Below are 24823 nucleotides of genomic sequence, written 5' to 3'. Positions count from 1 at the left end.
AGTTCCTTGGTGTCTTTTCGGATGTAATCACTGGCGGTGTAGATTTGTCAAATGAGTTTTTAAAAATACTTAGTTTCTTTTTTTCCTACTGATGACTGGTTGTAGTAGCTTCTGGAGACCTCGTGGAGAGCAGGCAGCAAAAAACATAAGCAGTGGGCAGTTCAGTGCAAAAGCAGGTGTTTTGTGGGTTATTTCACTGAAGAAAGTGCCTCAGAGGTTTTGTGTCCTGCTTTGACAGTAAAAACATCCACCATACTTTTGACTATGACAGCAGTTCTGTACTGATTTTAAGGGGAAAATTCGCACCTGGAGAGCACTAAGAATGGAGGCACTACAGCTCTGTTTCTTACACTGTGCATGTATGGATAACGAGCTGCAGCCAAAACCACAGCTGTGTCACAGCTAAAAATGCTCTGACCTTAGGTTAAAATGCCACCCACCTGGGCTCCTCAGCACTTTGACTATCAGTGCTTTGCATTCCTGTCGGCCTCCTGCTGCGGCCTGGGTGTGTCTGGACTGATCCCAAAGTCTGATGCTAGAACCACAGTGGATCTTACAAGGCTGCAGTCACATCTGTAGTTCTTGTCTGTGGTCATAGCATAGGACTATGACAAATCACTGGGAATACCTTGATTTCCTTGCTGTTTCAGAGCAGTGAAGGGCTACATAGGGTAGTTTTCATGTCAAGAGCATGCAAATTCAGCAATTACTGGGTACAGTTAAAGTGGAATATTAAACTAGACAAAATGACATGCAGAGAGAGATGTCTTTTTTCTCCTCTCTCTCTCAAAAAAACCCCAAAAACACAAATAAAGCTTTTTTCCCCCTTTTTATTATGTTCTGTCAAGTTGTTTCCAATTTTTTTTTCTTTTATAATTTTGACATCTTAGAGCTGATGTCCATTTGCTTTCAGAATGTCTGGTTAATGTTGAAATCTTGTAATATTTCAGTACCTAGTGTTACTGGAACAAGTCATGTTTGTCAGCTGTGGCATTTTTCATCTGCTTGTATGTCCCATATGTAACATTACTGCAGTGGGATCCAGATCCATGAATATGCTGCGATTCCTGGAGTCACACAGACTACAGCTGATTTACTTTTTTGGTTCCTGTTTCCGCACGGAGTCTTATACATGCCCCATAATGATAATAAAAACCTTATTACTACTTCATACAAGTAATAGGATAACTGTACTTGCTAATTAATAAGTTAAAAGTGATGGGTTTATCATATGGTACAATTTCTTTCCAAGGGGGAAATGCAATAGTGAGTATCATAGCTCCACTCAGTGTTCAAGCTGGATATAGCTCCATCATCAGTACATTCCTTGGCAGCTGCAGTGCCACCTGAAGAAGCACAGTGAGTGTATTCTTTATGATCTCATTGCACCTATGGCAAAGGGCAGCTTACAATAGGTAGCCCAGGATGGAAGTAAAGCATGGATACCAACATGTGCTGAATAAAATCCTGAAATATACTGGAAGAAAAATGTCTAGTACCTATCTGGATATAAATGAGCCAAGTGGAAGTATTAACAGAACAGAGATGGCTACAGTTTGTTACCAGCATCTTTTCTCCAGAAGCTAAGAATTTTTGATCTGTTGAGTCCTTCAGTTCCTCATCTACTTCCCTACTTACAGTAGTTCATCCTGAAGAACAGCACAGACACCCTCTGCCCACACTTCCTGCCACATGATTTAGCATCATCTGATGCATCCCTATGCTGACTTTTCAGTCATGAACATGATTAGCAAGGAGACAATCAATAACTGGCTTCAGAAAGTCTTGCTTCTTGCATGCTATTTCCAGCTTGGTATTGGAACATATTAGAAAACAATGTCTACTAAGCCCATTTAAAAAATCCTCTTGAAAACTTTAAGAATTGGCGCCTATAGTCTCCATAAGAGGGCACCCTTATCTAACAGCTGGATTTTGTACAAAAGAACCCCCAAAAAACAGCAACAACAAAATCTAAAAATAAAAAGGTCTTTCTAAAAGCATTAGGCAGGGGAGAAACCCTATAGAGAGTTTTGAAAACTTTGCTGAAATTTCTTTGTAGTCTAAAAGTTAAAATCATGTAATTAGGTCACCAGAATTACAAAGCATTTTTAACATTGTCTAGCAAATTAGGTTTATTTAACCAAGACAGACTTGCTAGCAGGAGCAATGGAGTTAAGGTAACACATCCTCAAACAAGAAGAGCATTCCCCTGCCCACTTTGTTTTATATTCCATCTTAGCACAGTAAGTCAGGTTTTCTAATTTTGCTGGTGGAGATCAGTATTGACAAGAGTGTTAGCTGCTATGTTTAGTTCAGTTGCTTCTGATAGACCTGTGGTAGTATCAGTGATAGCATTTACATGATAAAAGTCTGTAAACAGGATAAAATTGTTTCCTTTCTACATTGTCATCTTTAAATTGCCATGAAGATGTCTATCCAGTTGCTAGGATGTCCAGAAGAAAGGAATGCCATTTAGAAGTGTCAGAAACGTACTTAAGTATGTGTCTGTTGCAAAAATCTATTGCTCTGCCAAGAAACAGTAATATACCCTTGTCCTCCTTTTCACACACACCTCTACAGCTGTTCTGTCAACCTACTGGAACCTAAACACAAATAAATTGCAATAGCACTCATCATGCTCGTAACATTTTTACTTGCAGTAATGGTCAAAAGAAGATTGAGGAACATTTCATTTAACTGAAATTTTAATATCTTAAAAAAGATAGGGCTACTGAGTCTTTAACAAAGGTGCTTATTATTTAAATATTAACACACCATTAAGTACCACTGTTTATCAAAATACAGAGGTTATTTAATATAATTTCTTTAAAAACCTCCCTTGCTGGATTCACTTCAGTTTCTTATTTTGCTAGTTCTGAAGGCAGCCCACATTTTAAGAAGGCAAAATGTGTGTGAAACATGGTTATGTTTGGAATGGAAAACTTAATGCAGCACTAAGATAGTCATATCTAAGACAGATGTTTAAGAAGATGAAGAGAACACTTGAATACATCTTTTACAAGTCACTGATTAGTTGTTTATGCAGAGCACTGTAAGGGGAATGGCAACACAATCCAAATAGGGGCAAATCAATTTCAGTTTGGGAGGTTATCTGAAAAAAAAAAAAATTGGAATACCAGAAAAATTCACCATCAGATCTGGGTCAGAGCATGGTCTGACAGATAACATGAGCTGCTGACATTTCGAACAGTTTTGCTGATGTTATCTTCTGTAAATAGAATGGTAAACGCATCAAAAATTGTTTTTAAATGAGAATGAACATAAAGTTGAATGACTTGACCTTGACTTGTAAATGAATTTTTAATAATAATTTAATTATATAAATAATCATTGCCATTTATAAAATTAATTAAATTTATAAAAATTAATTATAATTTTTATAAATTATTTATAAATTATTTATAAATTATTTTATAAATTATTTTAAAAATAATTTAATAATATAAATAATAATAATAATAAAAATTAAATATGCCACATATGTCGCATATGCCTGAACCTTGAAGAAATGTCTTGAAGACAGGTTTTTCAATAATGTATATATATAATATATAATAATGTCAATAATACGATTCGCTTATTATAGATGAGGTCCATAACCTGTGACTACAGCACTATTAAATAATGTCAGTCTTCTCGTAAAGTATACATTTTCCAGCTGGGTGAGAGTTAAAATAGTTTCATATTTATGTTCCTGTTATGTTCTTGTTTCTTATCACTGTACAGCAGTTACTAATGTCAGTAATTGCAGCAAGAGGAAAAAAATGTGAGGTTCTGGGCTGCCAGCAATCCCAGCTTCCCAATGAATTTGCAGATGTGTGTGTTTCAAGATTTGCTGGGATCAGAAGAGCTTCACCACGAGGCACCGGAGCTGTACACACAGGAGAGGATGAGCTGCTCTGCTTGTCATGGCTCCGTTCTTAAAAGGCCATGATGGATGGGTCGTTTCTACCAACAACATTAACCAAATCCAAATCAGTCTTCAGCCCAGCCTGGCTGGAAAATGTACATTAAAACCCAAACAATTGCTATAGAAAATGCCTTCTGCACCACTCAAAGCCACGTGGGAAATGGCGCTGACCAAAGCCTTGGCCTCCCTGTGTGCTGCCACCGGGGCTTCCTCTCCTGAGGTGCCGCTGCCTGTGGGGGCAGGGGTGGCCGCGCTTGCCAGCAGTCACCAGGAGAGACAAGGGCTATGATGGAGAACAAAACGGTGGCACCGTAAAATGGCAGACCCGTGTGTACGCAGGGGGAGGGCTTGCAGATCCAGTCTACTCTGGGGAAGCTGGTAGGGCTTTTCTCCTTTAAAAATCTCCACCTTCTGGATGCCCACTTTGGACTATGACCCTAGCAAGGCACTTGTTGGCCACACAAATACACAACCAGAGTTCTAGAAGGCCACTTTGGTTGTGAGGACTGGGAAGTGCCATTGTGACCTCACAGCCCTCGAATCCGTCTGGGTCTGCCTCAGAAGGCAGTGCCTCTTGCCTGCTGTCTTTACCTACGGACGTGCCATCGAGACACACGTGGGCTGAAGGCTCTCTGAGGCAACGAGGAGACATGTAAGTTGGGAACAGACACAGCCCTATGTGAACAGGATAAAAACGAGGTAGAACTAGAGGACCAGAAGACACCTTCCCAAATCAACCTGAAAATATTGCCTCATAATCCCTTGGGTCTCACTCTCTTTTAAAAGCTTTGTTCTCTTACAGAGGCCACATTTTCATCTAAACATTCTGAGGAGAAGTGCTCTAAGGCATTCTCCCGGCCACAGCCCTCAGGTAGTGAGCACATCCCAGCCTGTGAAGGGCTTAGCTGGGCAACGTGATGCCTTGAGCTAAAAGACATACTGACAGGACTAGTCTTTCCTTACTAGGATTTTCCCTATTTGTCTCCCTGGTGGAAAACCAGGCTGAACATAAACTTTATGTAAAGAGAAAACTTCCAAGTATTCTGTAATAGGTTTTTGTGAACGCCAAATTTATTTATTTATTTCCCCAATAAATAAAACAGAGACGGTAGCAAAAAAATTATGAAACTGGCATTGTGGTACAGATTGCATGCCACACGTGACAAAGTCTGGGAGACATGATCAAAGTACAGCTGCCTCAGAATGATACTGCTCCTGCTCTGTACAGGGTCATCAATGATCAACTTGTTGCACAATAAGTTTTATACCAGTATAAGAGTTATATTTTCAAAGGGGGCAGTGACGGTGGGTATAGAATTTTTAAGTATTTTAAATCATGTTGTTGTTTTGTACATTTCATGGCCTGCAGTTTTTCATGATTTCAGCTCATTTTGAAGTTACAAAACACGTGGCATAAAAGTGGGTGCAAGAGCAAACCCCCAGTGTACCCTGTACTTAGCTGAAGGGTCCTTTAAACTTTCTATTGGGGAAGGAGGCTTAGCCTGAAAGACAGAAAAGTCTCCATAATATTACTAAAAGGGAGAAGGGAAAACAAATTAAAACCAAAGAAAACCACGCGTGGCACACCAATGCTCGCAGAACATTTCTGCCTCGCTGAATGTTAGAGAGAATCTCAAGTTAGGCAAGTAGTTGACAATTGCAATGAAAAAGAGGTGCTGCCCATATCTGGGGGCTTTTATGACCTCGTGAAGAGTCATAACAAAATTGTGTCCCTAAGGACACCAGGGCATTTGGGGAAAACCTGTTACAGAACAGGTTCTGTCCCCACCTGCTAATAGGCTGGTCTAGAGTTCTAGAAGGCCAGCTTGATTGTGAGGACTTGGAGTGAGCCTAGCAACCAGAATCCGTCTGGGTCTGCTTCAGAAGGCAGTGCCTCTTGCCTGCTGTCTTTACCTACGGACGTGCCATCGAGACACACGTGGGTTGAAGGCTCTCCAAGCAAACGAGGAGACATGTAAGTTGGGAACAGACACAGCTCTATGTAAGCAGAAAAAAAGGAGGTAGAAATAGAGGACCATAATATAACTTATCAAATAAACCTGAAAATATTCACGTTAGTTAGTCAAATGAGACCAGTCAATTAGAGAATGCTTAAATTTGTCTTCTTTTAAACAGGCAGACTGTGAGCGCAGCAATGGTGGCGAAAGAAAACCTGATTGAGAAGAACACCATGGTAAGACACACTCAATGCTTTTTTTTTTTTTTTTTAATGGGCTGTCTAGTGTGGAGCCTGATATTGCTCATGCAATAAATGAGAATGAGGGGATAAAAGGAAAAAAAATAAGCATGTCTTTCCTCAAGTCCCAAGAATATGAGTAATGCACTTTTTAGTCGTCTCTTATTCCATGGGAAAATGCACTGATTTTCCTGCTAAGACACAAGAATTAGTGCTCCAGTGTGATTTACCACAAAACACTGCAACCTTGCAACATTTGCTAGAATAGCATCTGCTCTCCATCCTTATCTTCCAGCTCAGGAGGCTCAACACTCTGGCGGTAGCTGGTCTGACTATGAAAGATGGAGGCAGAGGCAGCATTAAGTATCTCAGCCTTTTTCTCCTCTTTGCTTGCAATGTTGCCCTCTGCATCCAGTAAGGGATGGAGACTGGCCCAGGCTCTCTTTGAAACTTTCTTTATTGCCCTCTTATGTCGGTGGCCATGTTCAGTTCCAGATGGGCTTTCGCCTTCCTCAGTTTCTCTCCGTATTACCAAACGAGATTACCCTGAGTTGCCTGTCCCTTCTTACACAGGTCGGAAACCCTTCTTTTTTTGCCCCACCAAGAGCTCTGTCTCTGACCCCAGGTACATGTTCTATTGGCAGGCCACGCTGGAGCTGGCAGACTTTCCCCTGCACAAGGGCTCTGTAGGGCTACTTGTGCAGAAATGGGAGTCTGCTGCCGCTTCAAGAGCGGGCCCAGTGCTCCCACGCTCACCAGCACCACGGGCCCGTCTGCCGCACATCATCAGCTGCAGCAGCACCGTGGCCCGAGTGTCGGCAGGGAGCAGCAGGGCAGACGGGCTCCAGGAGAACCCAGATGGCCCTCAGCACACCCAGCCCTTCCCCATCAGTGTGAAGGAGCTGAGGAATTGCTTCGAGGTCCTGGGTGCTAAAAAGGTAAGTGCCTGGGCTGGAGGGACACCTTGAGGTGGCCTTGACATAGAGCCCAGGGCTGCAAGGCAGTTTCCCCAGCCTCACACTCCCCTCCTTCTCCTCTGACCCTGCGGACAATTTGGAACAGCATAGTAATAATTAGTGTTCTGTAACTTCCTGTATTCCACAATGGTATTAATCAAGGTTCTTTTAGTATTTTCTATCTGGCACTATCTGCCAACCTGTCAGGTAAGTCAGTGTGCAATTGTGCTTGCTTGGTATTTTCTCAGGGTCAAGAAACAAGACACTATGGTCTGAGAGAAGACTCTCAAATGGAACAGCTTACAAACACTCTAAAACTTTTTTGAAGCAATTGCTTCTTATTTGTAGAACAGTATTGACTCCCTTTCGACTGAGAAACCTGCTGTCACTTCACCCACTGGCTTTCACTGACATAAAATGAAAGGTCTGGACAAACTGCAACCTTTCTTTGCCATCAGAGGTTTCATTGAGAAAAGTCAGTGATTTTTCTTTTAATGATCTCAGGTGAAGCTGGCCTTTTTTAATCTTAAAAAAATATTTCACATTACTATAGGGGACCAAAAACTTCGTAAGTTATCTTAATTAGGACATCTTCAATAATTTTATTGTGGCTAAATGTCTTTCACCATGGGTCACAGCTTCAGCGGTTTGCACAGAACAAAGACCAGAGGACAGAATTTTTTGTCAATTCTCCCCCTCCCCCCTTCACCTTCCCGAGGGAAGATAAATGGGAATAAGGACGAGAGATAACAGAATTTCTGGTATTACAAAAATTGATTCTATGGCATTGTGGGGAACACCTCTCTCACAACAGCACCCCCTTTTTCTGTGCCTTCTTCAAACTCCCACCTCATTCCTCCCACCAAACCCCACTCCTGTTTCCTACCAATGGCTTTTACCACACATACTCTTGATGTCTTTCTGACAGGAAACAGAAAAAAGTTCACTTACATTAGCACTGAAGACTGAGCCTGGGAGCCCTTCTGTCAGTCCTCTGAAGGAGTCAGCTGTGAAAAGAGGGCGAGCAATCTTTGAAAAGATGTCATCAGAAAATGACCACAGCAAGATCTCCGAAGGTTAGCATTGCCATGTTGATCTCATGTCTTGCTTTACTCCAAGGTAGTGGTCTCCTAACCTTTGTGATGGTCCACCTCTACCAGAAAGACTTTTTTGTGCCTGGCTACATGGAATTCTTCTAATACAGTCATATGAGTTTAGAAAGCAAAGAAAAATTTCCTACTGCTAGTAACCCAATGCTACTCCTTCAGGAGCACTCTGAACTGCTGTCTCCACATTCACTGTGGCTTAATTGCAGATGCTTACAGATGACTTTTCACATCTTGAAATAAGGTTAAAATGGAGTTTGTAATTTTGATAAAGTTTTAGTTGTACAGCTTTTCCTTCAAGATTTGGAAAAGAGTACCTGTTTCCTTCATAGGAAATACGATGTCTCTTTCTACTTACAGTGGGTTCTTGCAAACCTAAAAAGAGCACTCCTGGCACTGACAACACACCTCTGGATTTCCAGGAGACCATCTCCCTGAGAGAAAGACTGGCTTTGTACAAGGCTGCTGTGTCCAACAGACAGAGTACCACCTCCTTTGCTGATGTAAGATTTCCATGTTTTCTTATCTTAATGCTGTTAGCTTTCCAAAATATCCTACATTCCTAGTGAAACATTATGAGGGTCAAAATTTGAAACCAAATAGGGATTAGGTATTTTAGAGCAAAGTTTAATATTAATACCAAGTAGCACACAAAGTATTTGGCTAGCAGATTTTATCATCTGTTAAAACAGAGCAATACCACTTCACTACACACCTAACAGTCAGAAATATCTTAAAATCAGCTCTTCAGATCTCAGCTCCTATGTACTGTCATATGAAACAGCCAGAAACAGTACTTATGGCTGTCAGAGTCATTCCTGCAAAGACAGAGTATTATTTAGCTGCAATACATGGCTGATCCCTAAAACTACAAAGGCAACCACCGGGCCCTCAGAAACTGTCTTGGACAGAAATGGAAATGCAACAAGAGTAGCAGCTATCTCACACAGGGCGTTTAGCAAGCAGGGTTTAATTCTAGATTGCAAAATCCCCAAAGAAGTTTATAATTTGTAGGTCCTTGTTTTTGGTTGACAAGTAGTAGTCCTAATATGGTACAGTGAGATTCAGCAGTTAATATTAACACTTCAGAGGTGTTTTGTATTTTGATGGCAGTGCTTAGAAAAATAACTCAATACTGTATTCATTCTAAACGCTGATGTTAATTTATGTATACTGCTAAAATAAGTAGGGTTTGTAGACTACATCAGTGGAAGGCGCCTGTAAGAGGCTACAGACGTAACCAAGTTCTTCCACGTGTTTCCATTTGAAATTTATACGCATTATAGCTTATACTGCTATTAACTACTTCCCCCCAAAAATATAATCACCCCATAGGAGTACCTTCCTAGCACAAATGTAATATAACTGGCCTTATTTTACCACTCTAGACTTCAGAGAAAGCCAACTTCTGTACTGTGCCTGGTGGCCTGGCAGCTGTGAGAAAACAATTTGACAAGGCTCAGATGAACTCTTTACAGGAGACCTCTTCTCAGTGCCAGCATCAGCACCAATCTGTACAGGTAACAATACCATTTTTAACACTAAAAAGTGAGGAATGCCCTGCTAGATAGCTCGAGGAAAATTTATAATTGTATGCTTTACTGAAGAGTTTTCATTATGAACAAAACCTTTCCCCAGTGTCCATCCTCATAGAAGTTTCTCTTCTGGATTTCAAGGAGATGCCCTGATTTGAGATGCTGGAAGCTTATAGATCTTATAGATAGCTTATATATAGATAGCTTATAGATCTCTTTTTGCACTAGGTATCTAGCAGCAAGATGCACAAGATGTTTAGCAGACTGAAAGGACAGCTCAGACCCCTATTGCTGTCTCCCCCCTCTCCCGCAATCCCTTTGGAATGCTCATGAGGCTCTGTTCAGGCAGCATACACTGGTGTTTCACACCACTTCCCAGAATACCCCTCCTGAGGACGGGTCTCGCACACCACCCACTGCCTCAAACACTCTGTGCCCTTGTCCTTTGCGGTGATTTTTCTATAGCAGACAGAAGGAAAAGATGAGGACAACAGAAAGAAGGAAAAGATGAGGAGACAGCACTTAAAAAGCACATTACAAAACATCAAATAACCACAACGACAATTTTAAGGCCAATTAAAGCAGGCAAACCTTTCTTGGCGTACAGTGCTCCGAAGTCAAAGAGGTGTTCTCACCAAGGGGCACAGTCAGTGCTCCGGTTTTGCTGCCTTTAGACTTGGCTAGCCTCGTTTGGTGCTTCTGCTCCAGACTCAGCTGACCTCCTCCTTTGGCTGCTCCAGAGTGAGCCAAGCGTGTGTTTGGAAGCTCCCCTTTTATTGCCCCCCCCAATCCTGCTCATGCGCAGCTGAGGCAAACCCTAACTGGGCGGGGGGCTTAGCACAGGTGGGCTTGACACAAGCTCACGCCTCCCATCTCATACTTAGCACCTGACTGCCTAAAGCATGGGGCTGTGTATGCATGCTCAGGCCATTCCTCTACACATTCTGCTACAAATTAATATGACACTCAATGCAAATGCCCCCATTTCTATAATCCATTCCCACCACCCTGTTTGTCCCAGCTTCCTGAGCTGGAAGGTGATCCATGGCAGCGGTTTCAGTTTGCCAATCCTTCAGTTCCATAGCTTGGAGCTCTCCTGTCTACTTGACAACTTCTTTCATCTTCTGGAAGGCTTTCTCTAAAGTAGTGGTGGTGGTATGGATAGCAATGCACCATTCTCCATCTCTCACACAGCCTGGTCACACGGAGGACTCCGACAAATTAAGTCCACAAGGCACTGAGAAGAAGCGTAGGAGGAGGCCACGCAGGAAGGCAAAAAAGCAGCCTTTGCCAGGGACCACTGAAGACCTTGTGGTTCCTGATACGGAACATAGAATCTCAGCAAAGGAAAACGTGACCCACGCTGAGCAAAAGGAGAAAGGGTCAGATGGAACACAGCCTTGTCACACAGGGGATTCCATGAAGTTAGGGCCAGGAGGCACTCAAAAGAAGCGGAGAAGAAGGGCGCGCAGGAGATCAAAAAAGCAGCCTTCCCCAGTGACCACCCAAGACCTTCTGGTTACTGCTCCGCTGCAGGAAACATCCACAGGAGAAAACATGAGCCATGCTGACCAGAAGGCCAAAGAGTTTGATGAAACACAGCCTGGTCACCCATCGGATCCAGAGAAATTAAGTCCTCCGGCCCAAACTTCCCAATTACAAAAACAGAAGGAAAAGAAAAAAGAAAAGAATAGGAAGAAGCGCTTCGTTCTCTGGTTCCGCATGGGATGTGGATAATTAGATAGAACTTTGTAATAACTTTATCTATAGTTAGTTTAGGAAATAACAAGTATAATTAGTGGATAGCTCAAAATTAAAATCAATAAAAGATAGGTGTTAAAAAAAAATACGCTAGTACCGTTGTATTTCAGAGACACATGCTACTAAATGTGCACACTATGCCCCTGACTTCTATTTCCTAAAATTCATGAAACATTCTCTTCACGGAGGTGAAATGTGCCCTACCTAAAATGGCTCTAGAGAGAAAAGAATCGTCCTGTATGGTGCACATCTGGTTTCAGCTTATTAAAACACAAAATGACAAGGCCAGTCCCAGGCACAGTTCCAAGCTGGGTACAGAGGGGGTTGAGAGTAGCCCTGAAGAGAAGGCCTTGGGGGTGTTGGATGACAAGAAGCTCAACAGGAGCTGGCAGTGCACTCATGCAGCTCAGAAGACCAACTCTCTCCTAGGATGCATCAAAACGAGCGTGGGCAGGAGATAGAGAGAGGTGCTTCTCCCCCTCTACTCTGCTCTTGTCAGACCCCACCTCGAATACTGCATCCACTTCTGGTGTCCCCACCACAGGAAGGACACAGATCTGTTGCAAGGAGTCCAGAGGAGGGCCACAAAGATGATCCAGGGGCTGGAGCACCTCTGCTACAAGGACAGGCTGAGGGAGCTGGGATTGTTCAGCCTGAAGAAGAGAAGACTCTGGGGGGGACCAAGAGCTTCCTTCCAATATCTAAAGGGAACCTACAGGAAGGCTGCAGAGGGACTTCTCATAAGAGTGTCCACCAATAGGACAAGGGCAAATGCTTTTAAACTGAAGAAGAATGGATTTTAGGAAGAGGTTCATCAGTACAAAGGTAGTGAGACTCTGCAACAGACTGCCCGGAGAAGGTGTGGATGCCCCCTTCCTCGAGGTGTTCAAGGCCAGGTAGGATGAGGATTGAGAAACCCTGTCCAGACGAAGGTGTCCCTTACCATGGCAGGCACGTTGGAGTAGATGATCTCGAAGGTCCCTTCCAACCTAAGCCATTATTCTATGATTCATCTGAATTAAGGCAGCAAACCCATTTGCCTAATGCCAGAGTCTCGGTTTCACTAAGGAGAGGAGCTACTCAGTGTTCCTCAAAAAGATGAGCCTCTTCTTTGCCTCACACTGAAGTAAATGCTTTTCATATAAGACGTGAATATTTATATATGAAATGAAGTGAACATTGAAAATAAGACAAATTGGGGTGCCCATGTCATGTAGAAATCATATTGAAATAGTATCCAGGATGCAAAATTAGGCATAGAAAACCATTACAGTATTTTTAACAGCTCAAGCACCCTAGAGAACAAAAGACGCAACTACTAAAATACTCTAATAGTTTATAAAAACACTGGTGTTGTAAACCAAAGAGTGAAAACGACTTCCCTTCTTAGAGTTTGTCTTAGAGCCTTATCAGAAAAAAAGACTTAAACCTCTATCTCCAACTCCCAAAGCTGGCATCTTCCAGTAAACTATTCTCCGATCCCCCCCCCGCCTTAAACCGCCCAAATAGCTCCGCGTGACAAGCCCCGCACAAGCTCTAACACAACAAACAGCGTCAACAATAACCCCACCCCGCAACCAAAGCCAGTCCTACCCCCCAAGAATAAAACGGCTCCGCCCCTGCCAAAATCTATACCAACAAAAAATATGCCCACACCCTCAACAGGCCCCACCCCAAACTTTCAACCCCCAACTGGACCTCCCACCACTACCCCTAAAACCAACACCAACACAAAACCAAGTCCGTAACCCATAACCCCCCAATCGCCCCAAGTCTCCAGAAATGGGTCAGCTGCTAAAGAGACTTCCATGAGATTTTCATGAGACTTCCAGCTTTGAATGTTCTCGGATGAATAATCAGCCTTCTGGCAAGGCACTTGGATACCTCTGTTGGACAACTCTGAGAAAAGGCACTAGCCTAAAGGCCACTGTAAACATTTTAAAATTATTTTGGGAAGATCCCTCTATCATCTTCAGCCATTTGCTTGTAACCATGATTAACTATTTTTAAAAACACAAGACATTAGCAAATATATCTAAATTACATTGTTTTTTCAGTAGCTGACAACTGAACATAACACCCACAAAATTCCTGCAAAGGCAAAAAAAAAAACCAAACCAACAACAAAATCCATGAAACATATGTGAGATTTGTCTAAAATACGTAAAGCTCTACGCAGATTAAACTTTTAAATATCCCCCAACACTCTAAAATCACTTTTTGATGTAAGATCTGTTTGGACAGTCAGGAATGAGGAATGACCTTGAGGGTGAAATGGTGGGTGTTCCTTTAAGTGCATACAGGTAGGCGTGAGCACAGGCAAGTCAGTAATTCAAGTAAAAAGCAATTAGGGTTGCAGTATCTTTACCTTAAGTCAGTGCAGTGCTAGTTTTCATTCCCCTGCATGTCCTGATGAAATCCTGCAATTTAATGGACAGACATCAGTAAGGATAAGAAGAACCCATTTACACCAACATACTATTGCCTCTGAAAACAGCCTGACAAAATACAAACCTTTCTGCTTCCTTTAATAAAAGGCCCTTTCTCAAAATGGCAGGAAAAATGGACTACAGCAAAACTTTTATTCCCACAGGAAAGAATACGTACAGTTAACATGCAAAAATGCCATACAGTAGGGAGCACACCTCCTCGGATAATTCATGATCAAGATTGGGCTTAGCAGGGAAAAGACACAGAAGTGCAGGACTTTCCTCTCATGGATTCCTAAGCTTTGCACTCTCTTCTCTCAGCAAGTGGCTATTTCTCTTCCTCCAGGAATGAGGATTAGTTTTGAAGAAACATTAAGTCACACTTGATACAAAAAACAGGTGTCCTATCATACTATCCTGCAGTTCTACAAAGCGTAGCGTATCATACCCACAGCTCTACCAGACCAGTCCAATATTCTGCTTTTTATCACTGTACAGCAGTTACTAATGTCAGTAATTGCAGCAAGAGGAAAAAAATCTTGCTGTGGCACAAGGAAACTCCTTCCAGGTTTTGAACAAAAAAAAAAAAATAAAATTCTCTTTTCACCTCTATATTTTCCCTTAAGACACATTAAAGTCAAATTCTGGATTTATGCTGTCCTCAACAACTGTTGCTGTCCTCAACAACTACGGTATCTAATTACAGGAGCACACAGTTACAATCTTTTTTTTCTTGAAAAGACTCTACACATAACCAATTTTCAGTATTTTCCTTCTATGACAGAATTTTCCTAGTGAAAGAAATACAAAAAAATGGACACTACCTATTCATTAATAAAACATATAACAGATATTGCAGGCATTTCTTTTTCTGTTTCTGCATCTCTCTCATATGAAACTAAAAAGAATTTTTCAAGTAGTCACGTGGCAATACCGTGTTTGCATTATGAGTAACAAGTGGACAAACAATGCCTGTAAAAAGACTCAGACCAGATTTCACATTTCAACACTCTCCTTTGATTTTATTGGTTTTTTTTAAAAAAAGTCCACTCTGGCTGGAAAATGTACAATAAAAACCAAACAATTGCTATAGGAAATGCCTTCTGCACCACTCAAAGCCACGTGGGAAATGGCACTGACCAAAGCCTTGGCCTCCCTGTGTGCTGCCACCGGGGCTTCCTCTCCTGAGGTGCCGCTGCCTGTGGGGGCAGGGGTGGCCGCGCTTGCCAGCAGTCACCAGGAGAGACAAGGGCTATGATGGAGAACAAAACGGTGGCACCGTAAAATGGCAGACCCATGTGTACGCAGGGGGAGGGCTTGCAGATCCAGTCTACTCTGGGGGAGCTGGTAGGGCTTTTCTCCTTTAAAAATCTCCACCTTCTGGATGCCCACTTTGGACTATGACCCTAGCAAGGCACTTGTTGGCCACACAAATACACAACCAGAGTTCTAGAAGGCCACTTTGGTTGTGAGGACTGGGAAGTGCCATTGTGACCTCACAGCCCTCGAATCCGTCTGGGTCTGCCTCAGAAGGCAGTGCCTCTTGCCTGCTGTCTTTACCTACGGACGTGCCATCGAGACACACGTGGGCTGAAGGCTCTCTGAGGCAACGAGGAGACATGTAAGTTGGGAACAGACACAGCCCTATGTGAGCAGGATAAAAACGAGGTAGAACTAGAGGACCAGAAGACACCTTCCCAAATCAACCTGAAAATATTGCCTCTTAATCCCTTGGGTCTCACTCTCTTTTAAAAGCTTTGTTCTCTTACCGAGGCCACATTTTCATCTAAACATTCTGACGAGAAGTGCTCTAAGGCATTCTCCCGGCCACAGCCCTCAGGTAGTGAGCACATCCCAGCCTGTGAAGGGCTTAGCTGGGCAACGTGATGCCTTGAGCTAAAGACATACTGACAGGACTAGTCTTTCCTTACTAGGATTTTCCCTATTTGTCTCCCTGGTGGAAAACCAGGCTGAACATAAACTTTATGTAAAGAGAAAACTTCCAAGTATTCTGTAATAGGGTTTTGTGAACGCCAAATTTATTTTATTTCCCCAATAAATAAAACAGACGGTACCAAAAAATGTATGAAATTGGAAATCTGGTACAGATTGCATGCCACACGTGACAAAGTCTGGGAGACATGATCAAAGTACAGCTGCCTCAAATGATGCTGCTCCTGCTCTGTACAGGGTCATCAATGATCAACTTGTTGCACAATAAGTTTTATACCAGTATAAGTGTTGTTATACTTTCAAAGGGGGCGGTGATGGTGGGTATAGAATTTTTAAGTATTTTAAATCATGTTGTTGTTTTGTACATTTCATGGCCTGCAGTTTTTCATGATTTCAGCTCATTTTGAAGTTACAAAACACGTGGCACAAAAGCGGGTGACAGAGCGAACCCCCAGTGTACCCTGTACTTAGCTGAAGGGTCCTTTAAACTTTCTGTTGGGGAAGGACGATTAGCCTGAACGAAAGAAAAGTCTCCATAATATTACTAAAAGAGAGAAGGGAAAACAAATTAAAACCAAAGAAAACCACGCGTGGCACACCAATGCTCGCAGAACATTTCTGCCTCGCTGAATGTTAGAGAGAATCTCAAGTTAGGCAAGTAGTTGACAATTGCAATGAAAAAGAGGTGCTGCCCATATCTGGGGGCTTTTATGACCTCGTGAAGAGTCATAACAAAATTGTGTCCCTAAGGATACCAGGGCATTTGGGGAAAACCTGTTACAGAACAGGTTCTGTCCCCACCTGCTAATAGGCTGGTCTAGAGTTCTAGAAGGCCAGCTTGATTGTGAGGACTTGGAGCGAGCCTAGCAACCAGAATCCATCTGGGTCTGCTTTAGAAGGCAGCGCCTCTTGCCTGCTGTCTTTACCTACGGACGTGCCATCGAGACACACGTGGGTTGAAGGCTCTCCTAGCAAACGAGGAGACATGTAAGTTGGGAACAGACACAGCTCTATGTGAGCAGAAAAAAAGGAGGTAGAAATAGAGGACCTACAGACATCCCTGCCAAGCAAAATCATTCTGCAACTCTAAACTGGGCTACAAGAAATAGTCTGTAAACATTCACTCTTGCTGTAATCTACATCTGCTGACAGAGGGTCTGAGTGTTGCTTACAGGGATTCTGAAGCAAAAGACAGAACTGAATAACTATCCAGTTTCCTTAGCATCTGGGATTAGATTCTCAGGTCTCTGTTTGTTTGTTTGTTTGTTTTTCTTTTCCAGCAAATAGGACTATCTTCAATAATTGCAAAGTTACCTGCACTTTACAAGTTTTACGATTTAAAATTCTTAATTTTATTTGGATTTCCTTCTTTGAATTCATTTGTTGTAGCCACCAAACAGCATAGACTGGAAAGCTAGCACTCGTTCTATAGTGATTGTATTGATAAGAAAAATAGTTACAAAGACCAAAAGCTTCCAGAGATGAATCTAAACCATTAAAGATTTGGGGACGGGGCAGGAAGAAGAAAAGAGAAAAAGGAACAAACTTCTAACACAAAATTCGTCTTCTTTTAAACAGGCAGACTGTGAGCTCAGCAATGCTGGCAAAACAAAACTTAATCGAGAAGAACACCGCGGTAAGACACACTCCCTACAAATATACAAGTCAGTGGGGGTTTTTTTGATTTTTTTTCTTTTTTAATGGGCTCTGTAGTGTGGAGCCTGATATTGCTCATGCATTAAGTGAGAATGAGGGGATAAAAGGAAAAAAAATAAGCATGACTTTCCTCAAGTCCCAAGAATATGAGCAATGCACTTTTTAGTCGTCTCTTATTCCATGGGAAAATGCACTGATTTTCCTGCTAAGACACAAGAATTAGTGCTCCAGTGTGATTTACCTCAAAACACTGCAACCTTGCAACATTTACTAGAATAGCATCTGCTCTCCGTCCTTATCTTCCAGCTCAGGAGGCTCAACACTCTGGTGGTAGCTGGTCTGACTATGAAAGATGGAGGCAGAGGCAGCATTAAGTATCTCAGCCTTTTTCTCCTCTTTGCTTGCAATGTTGCCCTCTGCATCCAGTAAGGGATGGAGACTGGCCCAGGCTCTCTTTGAAACTTTCTTTATTGCCCTCTTATGTCGGTGGCCATGTTCAGTTCCAGATGGGCTTTCGCCTTCCTCAGTTTCTCTCCGTATTACCAAACGAGATTACCCTGAGTTGCCTGTCCCTTCTTACACAGGTCGGAAACCCTTCTTTTTTTGCCCCACCAAGAGCTCTGTCTCTGACCCCAGGTACATGTTCTATTGGCAGGCCACGCTGGAGCTGGCAGACTTTCCCCTGCACAAGGGCTCTGTAGGGCTACTTGTGCAGAAATGGGAGTCTGCTGCCGCTTCAAGAGCGGGCCCAGTGCTCCCACGCTCACCAGCACCACGGGCCCGTCTGCCGCACATCATCAGCTGCAGCAGCACTGTGGCCCGAGTGTCGGCAGGGAGCAGCAGGGCAGACGGGCTCCAGGAGAACCCAGATGGCCCTCAGCACACCCAGCCCTTCCCTGTCAGTGTGAAGGAGCTGAGGAACCGCTTTGAGGCCCTGGGTGCTAAAAAGGTAAGTGCCTGGGCTGGAGGGACACCTTGAGGTGGCCTTGACATAGAGCCCAGGGCTGCAAGGCAGTTTCCCCAGCCTCACACTCCCCTCCTTCTCCTCTGACCCTGCGGACAATTTGGAACAGCATAGTAATAATTAGTGTGCTGTAACTTCCTGTATTCCACAATGGTATCAATCAAGGTTCTTTTAGTATTTTCTATCTGGCACTATCTGCCAACCTGTCAGGTAAGTCAGTGTGCAATTGTGCTTGCTTGGTATTTTTTTGGGGTGAAGAAACTAGACACTATGGTCTGAGAGAAGAATTCCCAAATGGAACAATTTACAAACACTTTAAAACTGTAGGGCAACTTCAATAATTTTATTGGAGCTAAAAAGTCTTTCATCGTGTGTCACAGCTTTAGCGGTTTCCAGAGAGCAAAAACCAGAGGACAGAATTGCTGTCAATTCCCCCCTTCACCTTCCCGAGGGAAGATAAAAGGCAATAAGGATGAGAGATAACAGAATTCCTCGTCCTACAGAAATTGATTCTATGGCATTCTGGGGAAAACCTCTCTCACAATAGCACCCCCTTTTCTCTGTGTCTTCTTCAAATTCCCACTTCCTTTCTCCCACCAAACCCCACTCCTGTTTCCTACCAATGGCTTTTACCACACATACTCTTGATGTCTTTCTGACAGGAAACAGAAAGCGAGAGAAGTTCACTTTCATCAGAAGTGAAGAGTGAGCCTGGGAGCCCTTCTGTCAGTCCTCTGAAGGAGTCGACTGTGAAAAGAGGGAGGGCAATCTTTGAACAGATGTCATCCAAAAATGACCACAGCAAGATCTCTGAAGGTTAGCATTGCCATGCTGATCTCATGTCTTGCTTTACTCCAAGGTAGTGGTCTCCTAACCTTTTTGATGGGGCACTCCTACCAGAAAGACTTTTTTCTGCCTGCACTCCCAAATCTAGATTCCTGAAGTCTTAAAATTCCTTCCTGCCCAAAAAAGTATGGAAGTGCCGTTCATCCAGTATCATTCATTCAGCCCAAATTTTCATGTACGGTAGGAAAAAATCTTGCCAGGACAAGAGGAACTTCCAGCCTCTGAGTTTATATGAAACCACCTTTGTCTCTGATCACAGACAAGAAACATGGTCAAAACACAATTTATTTTTTCCCCTTTGTCTGAAACATGAAAGAAAAATATCTTAACTCTAAATTTAAAGAATTTTTCTGGTCACAGGGAATTCTTCTACAACAGTCATATGAGTGTAGAAAGCAAAGAAAAATTTCCTAGTGCTAGTAGCCCAATGCTGCTTTTTCAGGAGTACTCTGAACTCCTGTCTCCACATTCACTGTGGCTGAATTGCAGATGCTTACAGATGACTTGTCACATCTTGAAATAAGGTTAAAATGGAGTTTGTAATTTTGGTCAAGTTTTAGTTGTAGTGCTTCACTTTCAAGATCTGGAACAACTACCTGTTTCCTTCATAGAAAATACAATGTTTCTTTCTACTTACAGCGGGTTCTCGCAAACCTCTAAGAGGACAACCTAAAGAGAGTGCTCCTGGGACTGATAACACCCCTCTGGATTTCCAGGAGACAATCTCCCTGAAAGATAGGTTGGATCTGTACAAGGCTGCTGTGTCCAAGAGTGAGAGTATCAACTCCTTTGCTGATGTAAGATATCCATACTTCCTTATCCTAACTCTGTGTTTGCTTTGCATAGTGAAATATCCTACATCCCTAGTGAAATATCCTACCACCCCTGAGCAGGAAGGTGATCCATGGCAGTGGGATCAGCTCACCAATTCTTCAGTTGCATAGCTTTGAGCTCTCCTGTCTACTTGACAACTTCTTTCATCTTCTGGAAGGCTTTCTCTAAAGTAGTGGTGGTGGTATGGATAGTAATGCAGCATTCTCCATCTCTCACACAGCCTGGTCACACGGAGGACTTGGAAAAATTAAGTCCACAAGGCACTGAGAAGAAGCGTAGGAGAAGGCCACGCAGGAAGGCAAAAAAGCAGCCTTTGCCAGGGACCACTGAAGACCTTGTGGTTCCTGATACAGCTTGTGGAACCTCAGCAAAGGAAAACGTGACCCACACTGAGCAAAAGGAAAAAGGGTCAGAGGGAACACAGCCTTGTCACACAGGGGATTCCATGAACTTAGGGCCAGGAGGCACTCAAAAGAAGCGGAGAAGAAGGGCGCGCAGAAGATCAAAAAAGCAGCCTTCCCCAGTGACCACCCAAGACCTTGTGGTTACTGCTCCGCTACAGGAAACATCCACAGGAGAAAACATCAGCCACGCTGACCAGAAGGCCAAAGAGTTGGATGAAACACAGCCTGGTCACCCATCGGATCCAGAGAAATTAAGTCCTCCGGCCCAAACTTCCCCATTACAAAAACAGAAGGAAAAAAAAAAAAGAAAAGAATAGGAAGAAGCGCTTCGTTCTCTGGTTCCGCATGGGATGTGGATAAATAGATAGAACTTTGTAATAACTTTATCGATAGTTAGTTTAGGTAATAACTTAAGTACAATTAGTGGATAGCTCAAAATTAAACTCAATAAAAGATAGGTGTTAAAAAAAAATATACTACTACCGTTGTATTTCAGAGATACATGCTACTAAATGTGCACACTATGCCCCTGACTTCTATTTCCAAAAATTTATGAAACATTCTCTTCACGGAGGTAAAATGTGCCCTACATAAAATGGCTCTAGAGGTAGAAGAATCGTCCTGTTTGGTGCATATCTGGTTTCAGTTTCTTAAAACACAAGATGACAAGGCCAGCCCCAGGCACAGTTCCAAGCTGGGTACAGAGGGGGTTGAGAGTAGCCCTGAAGAGAAAGACTTGGGGGTGTTGGATGACAAGAAGCTCAACAGGAGCTGGCAGTGCACTCATGCAGCTCAGAAGACCAACTTTCTCCTATAGGAGCATGGGCAGGAGAGGACTGAGAAACCCTGTCCAGACGAAGGTGTCCCTGCCCATGGCAGGCACGTTGGAGTAGATGATCTCGAAGGTCCCTTCCAACCTAAGCCATTATTCTATGATTCATCTGAATTAAGGCAGCAAACCCATTTGGACTCCAACACAACAAACTCCAACACAACAAACAGCGTCAAGAATAACCCCCACCTCGCAACCAAAGCCAGTCCTACCCCCCAAGAACAAAGCGGCTCCGCCCCTGCCAAAATCTATACCAACAAAAAATATGCCCACACCCTCAACAGGCCCCACCCCAACTGGACCTCCCACCACTACCCCTAAAACCAACACCAACACAAAACCAAGTCCGTAACCCATAACCCACCAATCACCCCAAGTCTCCAGAAATGGGTCAGCTGCTAAAGAGACTTCCATGAGATTTTCATGAGACTTCCAGCTTTGAATGTTCTCGGATGAATAATCAGCCTTCTGGCAAGGCACTTGGATACATCTGTTGGACAACTCTCAGAAAAGGCACTAGCCTAAAGGCCACTGTAAACATTTTAAAATTATTTTGAGAAGATCCCTCTATCATCTTCAGCCATTTGCTTGTAACCATGATTAACGATTTTTAAAAACACACGACATTAGCAAATATATCTAAATTACATTGTTTTTTCAGTAGCTGACAGAACTGAAAATAACACCCGCAAAATTCCTGCAAAGGAAAAAAAAAAAAAACAAAAAAACAACAAAATCCATGAAACATATGTGAGATTTGTCTAAAGCCAGTCATTTGTCTAAGTCAGTAATTCAAGTAAAAAACAAATAGGGCTGCAGTATCTTTACCTTAAGTCAGTGCAGTGCTAGTTTTCATTCTCCTGCATGTCCTGATGAAATCCTGCAATTTAATGGACAGACATCAGTAAGGATAAGAAGAACCCATTTACACCAACATACTATTGCCTCTGAAAACAGCCTGACAAAATACAAACCTTTCTGCTTCCTTTAATAAAAGGCCCTTTCTCAAAATGGCAGGAAAAATGGACTACAGCAAAACTTTTATTCCCACAGGAAAGAATACGTACAGTTAACATGCAAAAATGCCATAGAGTAGGGAGCACACCTCCTCGGATAATTCATGATCAAGATTGGGCTTAGCAGGGAACAGACACAGAAGTGCAGGGCTTTCCTCTCATGGATTCCTAAGCTTTGCACTCTCTTCTCTCAGCAAGTGGCTATTTCTCTTCCTCCAGGAATGAGGATTAGTTTTGAAGAAACATTAAGTCACACTTGATACAAAAAACAGGTGTCCTATCATACTATCCTGCAGTTCTACAAAGCGTAGCGTATCATACCCACAGCTCTACCAGACCAGTCCAATATTCTGCTTTTTATCACTGTACAGCAGTTACTAATGTCAGTAATTGCAGCAAGAGGAAAAAAATCTTGCTGTGGCACAAGGAAACTCCTTCCTGGTTTTGAACAAAAAAAAAAAATAAAATTCTCTTTTCACCTCCATATTTTCCCTTAAGACACATTAAAGTCAAATTCTGGATTTATGCTGTCCTCAACAACTGTTGCTGTCCTCAACAACTACGGTATCTAATTACAGGAGCTCACAGTTACAACTCTTTTTTTTCTTGAAAAGACTCTACACATAACCAATTTTCAGTATTTTCCTTCTATGACAGAATTTTCCTAGTGAAAGAAATACAAAAAAATGGACACTACCTATTCATTAATAAAACATATAATAGATATTGCAGGCATTTCTTTTTCTGTTTCTGCATCTCTCTCATATGAAACTAAATACAATTTTTCAAGTAGTCACGTGGCAATACCGTGTTTGCATTATGAGGAACAAGTGGACAAACAATGCCTGTAAAAAGACTCAGACCAGATTTCACATTTCAACACTCTCCTTTGATTTTATTGGTTTTTTTAAAAAACGTCCAATCTGGCTGGAAAATGTACATTAAAACCCAAACAATTGCTATAGGAAATGCCTTCTGCACCACTCAAAGCCACGTGGGAAATGGCGCTGACCAAAGCCTTGGCCTCCCTGTGTGCTGCCACCGGGGCTTCCTCTCCTGAGGTGCCGCTGCCTGTGGGGGGCAGGGGTGGCCGCGTTTGCCAGCAGTCACCAGGAGAGACAAGGGCTATGATGGAGAACAAAAGGGTGGCACCGTAAAATGGCAGACCCGTGTCTACGCAGGGGGAGGGCTTGCAGATCCAGTCTACTCTGGGGAAGCTGGTAGGGCTTTTCTCCTTTAAAAATCTCCACCTTCTGGATGCCCACTTTGGACTATGACCCTAGCAAGGCACTTGTTGGCCACACAAATACACAAACGGAGTTCTAGAAGGCCACCTTGGCTGTGAGGACTGGGAAGTGCCATTGTGACCTCACAGCCCTCGAATCCGTCTGGGTCTGCCTCAGAAGGCAGAAAAAGAGGTGCTGCCCATATCTGGGGGCTTTTATGACCTCGTGAAGAGTCATAACAAAATTGTGTCCCTAAGGACACCAGGTCATTTGGGGAAAACCTGTTACAGAACAGGTTCTGTCCCCACCTGCTAATAGGCTGGTCTAGAGTTCTAGAAGGCCAGCTTGATTGTGAGGACTTGGAGCGAGCCTAGCAACCAGAATCCATCTGGGTCTGCTTCAGAAGGCAGCGCCTCTTGCCTGCTGTCTTTACCTACGGACGTGCCATCGAGACACACGTGGGTTGAAGGCTCTCCTAGCAAACGAGGAGACATGTAAGTTGGGAACAGACACAGCTCTATGTGAGCAGAAAAAAAGGAGGTAGAAATAGAGGACCTACAGACATCCCTGCCAAGCAAAATCATTCTGCAACTCTAAACTGGGCTACAAGAAATAGTCTGTAAACATTCACTCTTGCTGTAATCTACATCTGCTGACAGAGGGTCTGAGTGTTGCTTACAGGGATTCTGAAGCAAAAGACAGAATTGAATAACTATCCAGTTTCCTTAGCATCTGGGATTAGATTCTCAGGTCTCTTTTTGTTTGTTTGTCTGTTTTTCTTTTCCAGCAAATAGGACTATCTTCAATAATTGCAAAGTTACCTGCACTTTACAAGTTTTACGATTTAAAATTCTTAATTTTATTTGGATTTCCTTCTTTGAATTCATTTGTTGTAGCCACCAAACAGCATAGACTGGAAAGCTAGCACTCGTTCTATAGTGATTGTATTGATAAGAAAAATAGTTACAAAGACCAAAAGCTTCCAGAGATGAATCTAAACCATTAAAGATTTGGGGACGGGGCAGGAAGAAGAAAAGAGAAAAAGTAACAAACTTCTAACCCAGAATTTGTCTTCTTTTAAACAGGCAGACTGTGAGCTCAGCAATGCTCGCGAAAGAAAACTTAATCGAGAAGAACACCGCGGTAAGACACACTCCCTACAAATATACAAGTCAGT

The 24823-nt window shown here is 42.8% G+C and overlaps 1 protein-coding gene across 1 annotated transcript; it reads left to right on the top strand.

Annotated features, from left to right (window-relative positions):
- The first annotated feature begins 7946 nt into the window (after positions 1 to 7946).
- LOC139797306 (xin actin-binding repeat-containing protein 2-like) lies at positions 7947 to 20889 on the top strand. The gene is made up of 3 exons (XM_071746248.1): positions 7947 to 8160; positions 19974 to 20131; positions 20389 to 20889. Exons 1-3 carry the CDS (start codon positions 8124 to 8126, stop codon positions 20887 to 20889), a joined length of 696 nt encoding a protein of 231 aa, XP_071602349.1. The 5' UTR covers positions 7947 to 8123.
- Positions 20890 to 24823: the final 3934 nt, after the last annotated feature.

This window comes from Heliangelus exortis, chromosome 6 (assembly GCF_036169615.1).
Source record: "Heliangelus exortis chromosome 6, bHelExo1.hap1, whole genome shotgun sequence".
In the NCBI taxonomy this organism is placed as follows: domain Eukaryota; kingdom Metazoa; phylum Chordata; class Aves; order Apodiformes; family Trochilidae; genus Heliangelus; species Heliangelus exortis.
This window is presented reverse-complemented; position numbering and strand designations above follow the sequence as displayed.

What these genes read in the sequence shown, in the direction of transcription:
- LOC139797306 (XM_071746248.1), top strand. Translation starts at nt 8,124, where the DNA reads ATGTCATCAGAAAATGACCACAGCAAGATCTCCGAAG. An exon ending in CCACAGCAAGATCTCCGAAG is followed by an intron (nt 8,161 to 19,973) that starts GTTAGCATTGCC and finishes TTCTACTTACAG; the next exon opens with CGGGTTCTCGCAAACCTCTA. An exon ending in GTATCAACTCCTTTGCTGAT is followed by an intron (nt 20,132 to 20,388) that starts GTAAGATATCCA and finishes TCTCTCACACAG; the next exon opens with CCTGGTCACACGGAGGACTT.